This window comes from Erpetoichthys calabaricus, chromosome 17 (genome assembly GCF_900747795.2).
Source record: "Erpetoichthys calabaricus chromosome 17, fErpCal1.3, whole genome shotgun sequence".
Lineage (NCBI taxonomy): Eukaryota > Metazoa > Chordata > Cladistia > Polypteriformes > Polypteridae > Erpetoichthys > Erpetoichthys calabaricus.
In genome coordinates, this window is record NC_041410.2 from 89336325 (window position 1) to 89352267 (window position 15943).

At 41.2% G+C, this 15943-nt stretch overlaps 1 protein-coding gene across 2 annotated transcripts in view; it reads left to right on the plus strand.

Annotated features, from left to right (window-relative positions):
• Positions 1–15943, plus strand: part of efl1 (elongation factor like GTPase 1) — a 230443-nt gene that overhangs the window by 55801 nt on the left and 158699 nt on the right. For both annotated transcript variants that reach the window (XM_028823945.2, XM_028823947.2), the window contains exon 13: positions 11169–11305. In XM_028823945.2, coding sequence (XP_028679778.2) covers positions 11169–11305 — 137 coding nt within the window. The remainder of the gene's footprint in view (positions 1–11168; positions 11306–15943) is intronic.

Genomic DNA, 15943 nt, shown 5'->3' on the forward strand with positions numbered 1-15943 from the left:
GGGCACCGTGGCGGATGTTAGCCGACTTGCTGACCAACCACAAGCGTTACCTGGTAGGTAACCACCCATACAATCAGATTGTGATTCAGACTACGAATGCCGTGAATGTAACTACCCCGATCTACATGCTGTCAAATAAACAAACCACACGCCGTGGCGCAACGTTCGGGGCTTCGCCTCTAGCGCTGACGTCTGAGGTTCGATTCCCGAGAAGGAGTGCAGTGAGTGTGTACGCCTGATGAGCCCAGAATTAGGGCGAAACACGTGTCGCGTACTCTTATATAATATGAGAGAGAGAGATTTTCTGTTCAAGTCCTTGTCTGAAAATTCCCTTTATCTCTGATGTGTTTCAGAAGTAAACTGGCAATTGCTCAATGGCAAATAGCGTGCTGGAGAGCCAAAAGGATGGGCCCCCCTCACTTATAGAGGGAATGTGAACTTCTTGGTTGTAAATTATGGTAGCAAACGCTGACATATTAGAGGGAGAGAATAGTCCTGATCAAACAGATAAGATGGACAGAGCAGGGTTTGACACCCCCTCAACTAAGAATTATCAGTGGAATTAATTAGAGGCAAGACTAGAGCAGTGGAATTGTAGAAGTCAGATGAGGAAGAATAATGGCATAAGTGATAAGAACTGTAATAAAAGTAAAAGGTGCCTGTGTCTGGTCGCTCATTGTTCCATCTGAAGTGAGTCTGTATGTGCGCCGTACAATAAAATCTGATTCTGCTGCCTGTCCTGAGACTTTGAGTGCCTTCTTTGGAGCTGAGGGTGCCCCTGCCATGTCTGCCTGCTTCTACAGTCTTCAAAACCTGAGCTTAATTCTTCAATTACACATCACTCCCGATTCCTTCTCTCAGTTGTTCCATCCACACTGCACTCTGTGGATTATCTCTGCCTCTCATTCTCCATCTGGGGCTACCGCTGATCCAAAATATTTAATTGTATCCACTATTAACAGTAACAAAAAAAGCACCATATTTTTTTTTTTATAGTACAGTGTATCATCATAATTAATTAACTTTTATTTTAAAAACACATCAGTTAACAAAAATCAACATTATGCAGCGAGTTTATTTATACATGTTAATAAAGGTGCTCATTGTTTTGCCCAATTTGTGACAAACTCGTTTTGTATTAAATCGTCAATGGATTTTTTTTTTTTTTTTTGTTCTTTATTTCGCCTTTATACAATTTCTTGTATTAGGAATTTGTTAGTTTTCGCATACCCCTTGGGGTCAGAGCGCAGGGTCAGCCATTGTACAGCGCCCCTGGAGCAATTACAGGTTAAGGGTCTTGCTCAAGGGCCCAGCAGAGTAGGATTTCTTTTGGCAGTGACGGGGATTCGAACCGGCAACCTTCTGGATACCAGTGCAGATCCTTAGCCTCAGAGCCACCACTCCGCTCCGATGTTAAACAGCACTAATACTGAATTAAACACACACAAATAGAATACTGTGTGAAAAATGAAAAATGAATGAAAAACTTTTTGAAAGTAACCACTGACACCGATCATCGGAGTTCTATAAAGGGTGAATCAAAAAGACGTGAACACTTTCAAAAATGTCTTGCGAGGTGACTGTGTACTGTATCATGTGAAATGTAACGTCAACCAATTTGTAAAGTAACTCTGTTTTTTGTTTTTCTTCTTAATTTTGAAAATGCTCAATATGTGCCCCTTGTATCCCACTCTGTAGTCTGATTGATCCCAGACCCTTGGTAGCACATCACTGTCGATGGTTAACATGGCAGCCACAATATGTTCCTTCATTTCTTCAAGTGCCAAAATCTGGAAATCGTTAAGGGGAACTGACTCAAATTGTTAACTGTGTAATACATATGTGATTTAATTTTTTTTTTTTTTTTTTTTATAAACACCTGGTATGTGTGTGTGTCGAATTTGTGAATACAGTAATCCCTCCTCCATCGCGGGGGTTGCGTTCCAGAGCCACCCGCGAAATAAGAAAATCCGCGAAGTAGAAACCATATATTTATATGGTTATTTTTATATTGTCATGCTTGGGTCACAGATTTGCGCAGAAACACAGGAGGTTGTAGAGAGACAGGAACGTTATTCAAACACTGCAAACAAACATTTGTCTCTTTTTCAAAAGTTTAAACTGTGCTCCATGACAAGACAGAGATGACAGTTCTGTCTCACAATTAAAAGAATGCAAACATATCTTCATCTTCAAAGGAGTGCGCGTCAGGAGCAGAGTCTGTCAGAGAGATAGAGAAAAGCAAACAAATCAATAGTGCTGTTTGGCTCTTAAGTATGCGAAGCACCGCGGCACAAAGCTGTTGAAGGCGGCAGCTCACACCCCCTCCGTCAGGAGCAGAGAGAGAGAGAGAGAGAGACAGAGAAAAACAAACAGTCAAAAATCAATACGTGCCCTTCGAGCTTTTAAGTATGTGAAGCACCGTGCAGCATGTCGCTTCACTAAGCAGCTGCACAGAAGGTAGCAACGTGAAGATAATCTTTCAGCATTTTTAGACGAGCGTCCGTATCGTCTAGGTGTGCGAACAGCCCCCCTGCTCAATCCCCCTACGTGAGGATCAGAGAAAGTCAGCACAAGAGAGACAGAGAAAAGTAAGTTGGGTAGCTTCTCAGCCATCTGCCAATAGCGTCCCTTGTATGAAATCAACTGGGCAAACCAACTGAGGAAGCATGTACCAGAAATTAAAAGACCCATTGTCCTCAGAAATCCGCGAACCAGCAAAAAATCTGTGATATATATTTAAATATGCTTACATATAAAATCCGCGATGGAGTGAAGCCGCGAAAGGCGAAGCGCGATATAGCGAGGGATCACTGTATGTATACAGGACACAACACCCCTGAATACTCGGGCCTGTATGTGGCATCCCAGAACCCTAAAAGTCCAGCCACGACTCCACACACACTAGTCCTGTTTATTGAACAGTGTACCTTTTAAACAGGCTTCTTTCCACACTGCACAATCCTTTTTTTTTTTTCCCACCTCCTTCTCTCTTCCACTCCTCCCAGGCAAGTGTTGTCCGTCTCCTCTCCCAACTTTGACTCCCCAGGTGACGACATGGCCTTCCAACCCCGAAGTACTTCCAGTCTCAGTGGCTTGTCTCTGGAGAGCACATCCGGGCCAAGTGGAACCTGAGCCTTCACTTCTCGACAGCTTTCTCTCTGGCGGCCCCCAGGGAACACAATAGGGCAGGCTTATGGGACTACAACTCCCATGGTGCCCTGCGGCCGTCTATACAGGGGTTTGCCATAAGGGATGCAGCTTCCCAGTCGTTTGTGTGGAGCAACCTACATGCAAGAGGCAGTCTTCCATTGTCCCATATATGTGGTCTCCCGACCGAGAAAGAGTCCATTACTTATTCCAGTTGGGATGCTCCATCCATTTTGTCCTTCGGCATCACAGCTGGGCATGTGATTCCCATCCATTGCTGCTGAGATGCAAGTATTGTTGCTCTTCTCTTCTGTACAGTTCATTATGTTGGCCTCCCAGCTAGGTAAGGGAAAGGGAGTCTTTCTCAACTGGGAAGCCAGTCTGTCTGTTACAATGCTTACAAAAATGAGAGAGTTCAGTTTTTGATTTTTAATAAATTTACAGACTTTTCACTTTGTCATTATGGGTTATTGAATGTAGATTGATGGGCAATAATGGCAAATTTATCCATTTAAAGTTAAACCCGAAACACAAAGTGTGCACAAAGCAAAGGGGTCGGAATACACACTCAGTCCGCTGTTTATGCAGCTGGTTGAAAGTTTTAGGACACTTCCTTTTTTTTTTTCTAGTTTTTATTGAAATTTAAGCAATTCAAGTCCAGCGAAATAACCTGAAATGGTACAGTGGCAAGTGTTAAACTGCCCAAGGTTAAAACAAAAAAAAAAAAAAGGTTTATGTTACAAAAATCTGAAAAAAAATTGTTTAACGGTTTACAGCTTTTCTACAACAATGGCGGGTGAAGAATCCTTGAAAGTTGATGCAAACTTTTCCTACAGGGGAACCTTTGTGGGATGGATGGATAGATAGATAGGAAAGACACTTTATTTGATGGTATTGTTGGCAAGATTAAAATTTAAGATAGATTAACAAGAAACTTGTATAGGATGGATAGATGGTAACGTAGGCAAGATTAAAAATTTAGATTATACACAAAACTCATATAGGAAGCCTAGAGAAAGATAGGATCGGGAGAGGGGCAATATCTTCCCTGGGACGCAAGAGGGCAGCATTTCTGGATAGCATCAGGGCTATGGATACGGAGCTAGGGGGGGTCCGTGGCCACCGCCAGTGGGTGCCTGGACAGCTCTGGAGCCTTGGCATGCAGCACTTCCGCCACACCCAGAAGTGCTGCCGGATGTTAATTAGGAAACGCCTGGAGCACTTCCGGGTGCAGTATAAAGGAGGCCGTCGGAGTCGGGAGGTAGTGAACAGAGCCTGCAAGGGAAGAGTGGAAGTGGGCGAAGAAAAGGAAAAGAACTGTGAGCAGAGTTTATTCTGGCTGTGTTGTGCTGTTAAAATAAATAGCGTGTGTTTTGGATTTGTTGGTCTTAGTGTCTGTCTGTGTCCGAGCATCTTTCACAATAGATGTACAGATACATATATAAGGTATTACTGCGGTGGGCTGGCGCCCTGCCCAGGGTTTCTTTCCTGCCTTGTACCCTGTGTTGGCTGGGATTGGCTCCAGCAGACCCCCATGACCCTGTAGTTAGGATATAGAGGGTTGGAGGATGGATGGATGGTTATAAGGTACTATATTATATAGATGAAGTAGTAGGCAAGATTAAAAATTTAGATTAACAAGAAACTCAGATACATAGACATGTTGATAAAGCACTAAGATAGATAGATAGATGGTATAGCAGGCAAGATTAAAAATTTAGATAGCGTAACATGAAACCCGTATCAGATGGATGGATAGATACATAGATAAGGCATTATATTAGATAGATAGATGATGTAGTAGGCAAGTTTAACAGTTTAGGTAGATTAAAAAGAAACTCGTAAAGAATGGATAGATTCCTAAATAAGACACTATATTAGATGTACTATAGATAATATAGTAGGCAAGATTAAAAATTTAGATTATCAAGAAAGGCTTTGTATAGGATAGATAGATAGGTAGATAGATATGGAACTATATTAGCTAGATATATATATATATATATATATATATATATATATATATACTTTATTTGACCCCGGGGGAAATTAATAGTTGACGGAAGCTTGAGAGAGAGAAATAATATACAGTAGGTTCAGTATACAGTAGCTCAGTCTGTCGAGTGTCTCCTGATGTGCAGATGCAGATTTAGTACACATCCAGATACGTGTTCCTTTGTGCACTTTTCTTTATATATTATATAATATACAATATATATATATATATATATTATGTAATATACAATATATATATTCTTTAATACATTAAAGAATATTATATAATATATGCCAGTGCCTTTTTCTTTGCTGTGGCAGACATCAGGAGACTAAAACTAATTCAGAAAGCTTCCTCTTTGGTAGGAGAGAAACTGGACAGCTTGGAAACTGTGGCAGATCAGAGAATGTTGTCTAGGCTTTGGTCTATTATTGAAAATGCTAATCACCCACTTCATAGTGTTGTGGTTGGACAGAGGAGCGTTTCCAGCAGTAGACTGACTAGCATCAAGTGCTCCACAGAACGTCACAGAAAATCCTTCCTCCCCTCAGCCATCAGACTCTAGAACTCCTTTTCCAGTCACTCACCCGTACTTTAAGCTATTACCCTTTTTTCTTTATTGGATATCCAGGTATTCAGCGGGTTGGAAAATGGATGGATGGATGGATATCCAGGTACATTTTTCAAGTACTTGAAATGTGCAACATACTATCTGTTCTTGTGCAATAAATGGTCTTCTCTTCACATGAGAATAACCTTATTTGTTCTCAGAATGTGCAATATTAACTTAAGGTGCAACACTCTGCACTCTAGTTTGATACTTACATTTATTATACTTTATTTATATTTACATGATTACTTTATACTTGCTCTTAGTGTAACATGTCCCTTGGCTGTTGTTAAGTTGTAACATATTAATCCTTCGGGATTAATAAAGTTTTCTGATTCTGATATCTCTCAATATATATTATTTTCTGTTTTCTGTTCTGTATGAGAAGGCAGAATGTTAAAGCTGCCCCTTGTGTTATAGTAGACTGCTGCAGTGTGAGGCTTAGCGACTTTCACATTTCTCCGACACAAGCATTGACAGTTGCCACATTGTGAACAGTTCTTGGGGAGGCTAATGTCTTGCTCGTCCGTTCAGTAAATTAATGTATCTGCTTTGTTTTATCGTGACATTGAATGAACTGTATTTATATAAAAGAGAGTGTTCAGTTTTGACTTGGATTCTTTTTAAGTTTATTCTCACTTATTCCAAACTCCTACACTAGATGATTTATTACCATGGATGAAACCATTGCACTTTTTTTGGCATCAGACTAGCATCTTCAGCAAGTTGGTGGCCTGTGTGTGATCTTCTTTTGTAGCGGTTTATGGTTTTGTGCACTGACTAATGTTTACTCAACATGAAACACTTTCTTCCTTTGAGCCTGACTCTTTTATGTTGCAGAGTAATTAAATGATTCCTTCCCCTCCATTGTGTAATGTAGCATAGATCAGGTTAAAATGCTGGCTTAAGGGGGTTATGCTTTAACTCAGACCATCTTTAATTTTGCCTTTTGCTGACGGTAAGGTGCAAGTGTGTTGTAGCTGAGTGTCTAGCTAACATAGAAGTTGGTAAATATTTTGTATGTCTTTATTTATAAGCTGGACAAAGAAAATGTAATATCAGATAGTGTTTCAGGAGACATGTTATACCTTATGCATCAAAGCACCACACCTCTTATCAATAAAGAAATCAACTCTAAGGCCGATGTTTCTCCCCTGGAGAGTGCGACACCTCAATCGAAGAGTCGGGGTGAAACGGGGGGTGGGGGGGGGCTATTGGCTGGCTGGGGTGTGGGGGTTGGTATTCACTTTGAGCTACTTTTTGTATGAAAATGTGCTATATAAATAAATGTTGTTGTTCAGAGTCGCAACTGGGGACTGGAGGTCAATGGATGAGAGCCGGTAGCCAATAGGAACAAAACATGCTAGCTAACCAAAGAGATTTGTGTATTCCTTGGGTATCACCAACCTTTTCCTTTCCATTTCACAATATGATCATGAATCTTTATTTCCTGACCAGCCCACTGCCCCGCCTTCCGTCATCCATCCACCCTATTGGCTAGCGGTGCTATTAACGTGGCCTGCCAATCATTTCAGCTGCATGGTTCATTTGCATTAAGCCCATTCTCAGCACAGAGCCAAGTAGTATGCACCTGTGCGCTTTCATTGGTAAATGGCCCAGGAAGGGCCATTTACCAATGAAAATTCTATTGGTCTAAAGTATGGTTGTTTATGATTGGCTTTGGATTGCAGGCCATTCTGTGCCACAGCGACCCGTTGGTTTCTGGTTTGTAATAAGAATGGTCAGTTGCTTTTTTTTTTTTTTTGGGAATGCAAACTGTTTAAAGAATTAAAAACAACGAAGCACAATGCATTGGAGAATCTGTTGCTGAATGTCAGATATACACAGAAAAAGAGTGTAATATGAAGCAGTAATCCCGTGTTTTTGTCTGTTTATTCTGAGCAGTGACTAGCGAGTTCAGTCCTGGAGGACCACTGGGGCTGCAGGTTTACACCCCAACCAACTTTACTTTTCTTATATATAAATGTCTACGCCTGGAAGTGTCTGTGTCTGTACGGCCCGGAAGCGAGAGGTGGAGTCGGGGTAAGGGCTCCAATTTCGGGGATACACAAGCAAGGCCAGCACGTCGGCAAAACAAAACCTCCGAACAAAGAGTCACATTTGCTTAGCGGCTGATACAGAAGTGAGGCAAGCATGTCAGCCAAACGGTATCCCTTTTACTTTTCCTCCCGGCGCTAATAAATAAGCGAGGTCAGCACGCCGGCAAAACGAAACCTCCTAGGAGAGAGACACCCAGAGTAGTTCCTTTCAATTTCCTGACATCTCTACATTTCAATTTTTTTCTGACGATCTCAATAGTTTCTGGGATCCTGGGCTTTTTACGGCATGGGCTTACACAGCTAGTGATTAAATAAGATGTTATCCGACCAGTCTCTGAGTTTTACAAATATTACAGAACTGCATTTCTAAATTTTATTAGTAAGCACACAGAGATAATTTACAACAACCACAACAATTTATTTCTCGTAGAGTCCAAAATCACACAAGGAATGCCCCAGTGGGCTTTAACAGGCCCTGTTTTTTTTGACAGCCCACCCAAGATTGACTCCCTAAGAAGACAAGGGTGTGGGTGGGGGGGGGGGGAGAAAAAGTCCTCATAAAAAATAGCAATAGAAGAAATCTTGGGAAAGGCAAATTAAAGAGAGACCTCCTTCCCGGTAGATTGGGTGTCAAAAAATGGGTCAAATACCACACACAAAACAGAACACAAGCCATCGTCTTCACAGAGCTAGAAGGCCAATCTGCCATGGCCATCTCAGAAATACAGTAGAACAACAGTTTAATGCTTTTATCTTAATTTTTAAGATTTTCTTGATCCCTATCATGATTATCACTTCAGTTTTCAAAGTGTCCCAGCCATTATTTACTAATGAGAACAGTAGGGGGTCTGATACTCAAATAGCCGAGGCCTTTCACCACTTTTGTGTTTTCGTTTGTCCCAGTGTCGCCTTCATTCATTGTTAGTTGTCGTTATTGGAAGGCAATTAAGGGTGCAGAAAAGAGAAATCAAAATAAAAATGACAAAAAGTAGATAAGTGCTATGGCAAAAATGCAGTCAGTTATTGTCTAACCTGCTTAGTCATGAACAGGGTCACGTAGGGTGCTAGAGCCTATCCCAGCTAGTATAGGGCACAAGGCCATCATAGGAGCACCACACACACACACACACACACACACACAATAGGGCCAATTTAGCATCTCCAATGCACCTAACCTGCATCTCTTTGGACTGTGGGAGGAAACCCACACAGACACAAGGAGAACATGCAAACTCCACACAGGGAGGACCCGGGAAGCAAACCCAGGTCTCCTTACTGCGAGGCAGCATCACTACCACTGTGCCACCGTGATGCCCGGCTTACCATACAGACTAACTTAATACAATGGTCATCAGATTTGTTCATTGTTCTACATGTTTGGCCCTAAAGTATTTGGTTGGCAAAAGTGTCACAAAGGTGAGTAGAACAGGAGACTACTGTTGCCAACTGGACACATCTTTACACGTGATATATGGAAATAGGAGCGTTCAGTCTAAAGTTCACTACTGTCCAGCAACTGGTGACCCATCTGGGGTTAGTTTCTGTTGTACACACAAAGGAGCTGGGATCGGCACCAACACCATTGACACAGAACAGGAAAAGTGAGTTATTTCATATTCTAACCCATTCATATTTTAACCCGCCCATTCACAGAGTACTACAAGTCCTTATATTTTACTCAGTTTAAAGAAGATAAGACACAATCTGAGTTTTTTGATGCATTACAAATAGCACAGCTAGATACTCATAGTGCAGAGGACATGGACAAATCTGTGACACTCGCAGAATTACTAGATTCTATAAACTCACTCCAAAGTGGGAAAACAGCGGTTCCTAATGGCTACCCAGTGGAAATTTCTTAAAAAAACAAATAAATTCTAATAGGTTAGGTACACTATTATTACCAACATTACTAGACTCTAGAAGCAACAAAATTCTACCTCAAACTTTTCCCCAAATATTTTCCAAGTCTTTCCAAAGAAAAGTGACTTATTACAATGTGCATCATACAGGCCAATTTCACTTCTGAATAATGATGATAATTTAGATAATCTCTAAAGTTCTAGCTAGAAGGATTGAAAAAGTGCTTCCTTCTGTACTGTCACAAGACCAAATCGGATTTAGACAATTCGCTTGTAATCTTCGAAGTTTATTTAACTCTTTCAGGGTGGATGTCGACATTCGTCGAAAGAAGGGGTTGACGCTGGTAATCGTCAGTTAACGTTGAAAAAAGCTGTTATGTTTAAGTTGGGCTCTCTTTGCTAGAAGGAAAGTTAGCTTCATTGGTTTGACCGAGTCTCCCTGTGCTTGAGTGATTTGTGAGGAGCAAACAACGACAAAAATGGCATCGACATCTGGCGAGAGATTGAAGCAAATGCGTAAATCAAAACACTCCTTGGATGACTTTTTGCATATTATCGCTGAATTAGACTCTGAATTGTTGAGTTCTGATTTTGATGGAAATGATTGAAAACAAAGGTGAGGTACCAAAATTAGCTGATTGTGGTGCTGAACACATTCGTGTAGCAGACGTGGACAACATTTTTCATGTTTTCAGTGAATTGGAATCTGACTTGTCAGACTCCGATTTTGATACAAGTGATTGAAAACGAATGTGAGATTCCAGCATTAGATGATCGATCCACAGCTGATCGTGGTGCTGAATGGGTTCATGTAAAGGCAACGTTCGGCTAGGAGGACCACCTCTTAGAATGACAAGAGGTACAACCCAGATTCTGATGCACTGTAACCGTTGCCACCCCATGAAGACAGCCTGGCAGCCAGCCTGTCGTGTGTTTGTGACAAACTAGTGGCCACGACATGTAGCAACAGACATTTTATGTTGATTTCTGTGTGAAACCATTACTTTGTGTGCTTTTCATAAAAAGTGTTTTTTTTTTGGAAAAAATATTCAGCCAGCAAAGACTTAATGTAATATATTCACCCATAAAATCTAACATACCAGGCATCTTATTATCTTTGGACGCAGATAAAGTATTTGACATGATTGAATAGGACTACCTATTTACCACACGGCCCAAACCTATGTGCAAGGATCAAACTACTTTGTACCATTCAGAAGCCTCTGTTTGTATTAATATTATTTCAAGCTACTTTCAACTAGAATATGAATATCTGGGGAGATACAGTCTCAACGTGTTAAACATTTTTAAACAATATTTGGCCATGAGCAACGTTGTTAAGAGGAACTGTGTATGAACGGTAAGAGTTTTTTTTTTCTATTCTTGTGTTTGAAAGAGCATAACCAATTTAATTTTGTGCATTTATTTGCTTTTAAAAATACAAACAACCCTTTCCACAACTACTCAGTATTAATTTTTAATCTTTACAGGCCTTTAACTCAGGAAGAGATCGCACAGAGAAGGGAACTGGCCAGGGAGAGACATGCCAAAAGGTTGGCAACATGTCAAGACCAAAACAACCAAGAGCAAACTCCCGTGTCCGAGACATGTGGGGAAAACCGAAACGGTGAGTCAGATACGTTTTTCTTGGAGTCTAACATCAGGGAGTGTGCTTGTGAGACCTCTCGATGTGTCTTTATCGTAGAGTAGTGTTTCCCAACCTTTTCTCTGTGGTGGCACACTTTTTGTAACCAAAAGCATTCCAAGGCAGGGCACTGTTTTACTAACCACAAACGCATTATGTTGCATAACACCTTCTCAGCTGTCCAAAGGGGGCGGGTCCACTGGAGGAGCCAGTAAAAAAGCAGCTCCGAGATCGGCATTTTAGTGGCATCTCCCAGCTGTTTTGTCCTTTTGTCCTCCCCTCTCTGCCTCAGATGCAACTCGACCAGCCCAGTGAGACTCACTGGCGACCGCACAACCAGGAGGGTTGACTGTAGCAGTCAAAAAACGCATCCATAGTGCTGTAAGTGTTGTGTCCGCAACAGAGCGATCGCTGGGCTTCTTTTATGGCAGCTCCTCCAGGTAGTGTTGTCCTCCTCAGACAGGTATTGATCACCTGTGGAGCTCGGCCCTCTCAGGTTCAGACCCAGGTGCACTATACTATTGTCTCTATGGCACAACTTGGTAGCTGTAATAGCGCACCACTATGTCACAACGCAGCACACCGGTTGAAAAACACTGTCATAGAGGATATTAGGGTCACATTTCACTCTGCAGTGACCTGAACAGTGAATCCTCCTTATGGTCCCGAACAGGAACAGGATGTGTAGTAAATTTAATGTCTTCGGTAAAGCAGTTGCTGGTCCTCCAAACATCCAGGTGGCAGCAAAGTAACTCTGCTAAATGTCAGGCTCCTACAGAGTTGCCTAGTACTTAGTTTTTTAGGCAACCTTGCCAGAAAGGAGATGAAAGGCTGCTGTTGGACACTCTAGTGAGGTGGCTGCAGGGCATTTATAAGCTCCCAGCAGATCTGGATGTGCTCCTTATGAATGCAAGTATGTCACTTGAAGTGGAACGTGGTGCCCCGTGAAACGATTACGTTTGATCGAAGAGCAGGGAAAGGGAGTGTACCGCTATGAACTTTTATGCTGAGAAATGTTGTTGGAACTCTAGGTAGAAACTAGAAGAACTGCAGAAATTCTCAGATGATTCTGCACTTATGGGGTGTATTGGTAAGGGGGAAGAAACAGAGGAGAGGAGTCAGGGGCAGAACTTTGAGAACCGTTTATTGACTTTCACCGCACCTAAGAGTCTCTTTTGTCCAATCACTAGAATGGATGTCTACATGGTGTGCTTCTTTGAGGTTTACATCAATGACCGGTTGGACTGGTCTTGTAACACAGAGGACCTATATAAGAAATGGCAGAGCAGAGACCTTTTTTATGGTGACTGTGTTCCTTTAATGAGGGAAGTGACATCCTTCACATCTTGTACAACTCTCTGATGGTCAGTGTGGTGAGCTGGGCTGGTAGCATCTCTTCAAGAGAGACCCACCAAATTAACAAGCTAATTAAAAGGGCCGGCTCAGTTCTGGGACACATTCTGGACCCCCTGGAGGTCGTAGAGGAGGAGAAAATGAAAACAAAACTGAGTAACATTATGAACAATGCCGCACATCCTCTCTCTTACCAACTACCACCGAGGACTTTCAGCCAACGAATCATTCAGCAAAAGTGTGTCCAGAAACACGACTCGGGGAGGGGGTCCTGTATAGTAACAGCAATACGCACGTATACCGCCTCACTGTGACTGGGACTGACAAGTTCAACATTTTCTTTCTTTTTAAGTTTGTTCCTTTTTTAGTCATTCTGGTGTGTGTTCAGACCGTAGTATGTCTGTCTGTCTGTATTCTCCTTTTTACCCTTTCTTTTGTGTAATAAACTCTTTTTGATAGGAAGGTGGTCTCCTGTAATGGTTATCTGAGAAAAGCGCTATGTAAATGTAATGAATTATTATTATTATTCTCGGTATGGGACTTTTCTTATGAACTCTCACGTCTATACACTCTAATTTTTCACTATGGAACAAAAAGGTGATGATAATAAACAATGTTATTCAAAATGGATGAGATGTCCCCTCACCTGGCCTACAGTTGAATTTTACTCCAACGTACTTGTACTTGTTTACTTTTTCCAAGTAGCTTATTGCCGTATTAAATATCATTTTCCTCAATAATTACCAACATATAATTTTGTAGGCATTTTTAAATTTACATACTTTTTGACAAGTGCTCATTTTTGTGGTAAATATTTTGTTGACTTGTTTGTTTATTATCAGCTATATTGTGGTCTGGAATATTCTAGGCAACCCAGATGGATTTTGTGCACAGTCAAATGCAGCTTAACATAACATCTTCAAATTGGGAACAATAACAAAAGAGTACATCATCCTAATATAAGGCTTGCAGTCGGCCCACCTTATCCGTTGTTTTGGTTTCCTGCAGTTTTGGCCAACTGTGGTTCAAAAAAAAAAAAAATTATATGTATATGTGTGTATATATATATGTGTGTGTGTGTGTGTGAATATATATATATGTATATATATATATATATATATATATAATATATATATGTATGTATATATATATATATATATATATATATATATATATGTATATGTATGTATGTACTGTGTATCCATATTACTAAACGAGAATGGTAAACCGGAAGGCACGGACCCAGGTACACGGTGATGGACGCAGGAGACATAGTGCGCAGGCGCCTACAGCGCACGTCTCATAAACCGCAAGCGAATTCTGATCCACCGTGAACGAAGGAGTCATGGCTCAAAAACGAAAGAGCTCAACTAACGAAGGAGTCACGGCTCAAAAATGAAATAGCTCAACTAACGGCACACAGAAAAGAGGATTCTGCACTGCACCCCAGAGTCAAACGGAAGACACTACGGGGTCCGCAAAGGTCCACAAAGATAGTACAGAAGGCGCGGGAAAGTACGAAAGGCGCAGGCGCCTACAACGCGCTTCTGAACAAAACATCCACACTACACAGCATGGTCCGGGTAATAAGAATAAACGAACTCTCCGTATTAAACGTACGGCATCCTCACACGTCCAAACCATATAGCATATGTGAATCGCATTACAGTGATGCATTATTAATGGTACAACCACAGAAAACGCTCCGTATTAACAGTAAGTGCTATTATCCATATTACTAACGGTAGACAACGGATAACTAATGGAGTCACGGTCCCGGCTCTGGCTCCAAAACGAAACTTTTCAACTAACGGACATACAGAAACGAGCCCGCCTGAATACAATTAATGAACACAGGCGCCTACAACGCGCCTCTCAAACAGCAGAGGCAATAGATAAACGGCAAAGAAAGGAACGACAATCAGCCGCTAAACAATTCCGCCAATTAGCTGACAACGCATTCTATAATGTGTCCACTATTAATGAACATTCATTAGGATTAATGAATATCATTTGCTGTCATTGTCATTCACTTAACTTCCCTGAAGAAACAACTGGCAATACAACTAATGAGTTTACACGTTGTTGTCAAAGGGGTCAGGTTAGACTGCCTCCTTTAGATGAATATCCTGAATATCTACGGATGTTTCTAACTAACAATGTACCCGAAAGTAAAAACTTTATGGACTGCATTAGATCCTACAATAGTTCATTTGTTTTTGCATCTACCGGGGTAAATATCAGGCCACCAGCTGGCAGTGGCCCATACTGCTTTCATGTATGTGGACAAATATTACATCGGATTGGAACAGTGCACCCTGAGCCAAATCACGAACGCAAATATGCACAGATCTACGTGTTAGATCCAGATGATGCAATCTATCAACGAATGAACCAATATATCTCATACGTTCATCAGTGTATTTCGGGTTACCCAACACCGGGGGTTGGCGAGCGAAGCGAGCAGGGGGCGGAACCCCCTTGTATATACATACAGAGTCCAGAATATTCTTGAAGAAGAACAGTTGAAATTACTGTATGCAACGCTGCCTGATAATTACATAGAAGAAATGGCATGATGCTGCTGAGTCACGGTGCATTCGAGCCCTGTATTAGCCCTGATGGTCACTTCATGCACTCAGTCCTGTTTATGATTTTATGCAAGTCTGTGGTTTTAGCACATCTGTGGGGAGATCCTGGTACCACAGATAAGGTGGGCCGACTTTGTGTAATGACATAGTGAATGCTGTTTCAGAAAATATGGTGCAGATCAGTTATCAGTATTAAACTTGGAATACCAATTTGTTGATGTAAAAATAAAATGTAATGTAAATCTAGAGAGTTATAGTCTGTGTTACAGCATTGATTTGAAAACTATTTATTATGAATCACTATTTTTGCATACCTAATGCAGGAAAATGCCACGTTGAAAAATCCGTATATTTACCAGCATTTACTTTTTAGCAAAGACTTTTTTGTTTAAAATTGCAAGGAAAAAAAGCCCCACCAAATCAACCTGCAGACGTTCTTTTACAGTATGTCACATTTGTGATGTTGCCCTTTAGAAGCTGTCATCTTAGTGCCTGGAGAATGACCTCCTGCCACATGTAATTGCAATTCTCAAAGTTCACTGCATCCCTAGAGTTCTGATCTCCATCTGACCCGATATTAAATCTGTCAGGCATACCCGTGTAGAGTCGTTTAAAGAACGTACACCATTTGTCTTGTCTCCAACTTGTTTGACAAAATTTGAACAATCATTGTTTT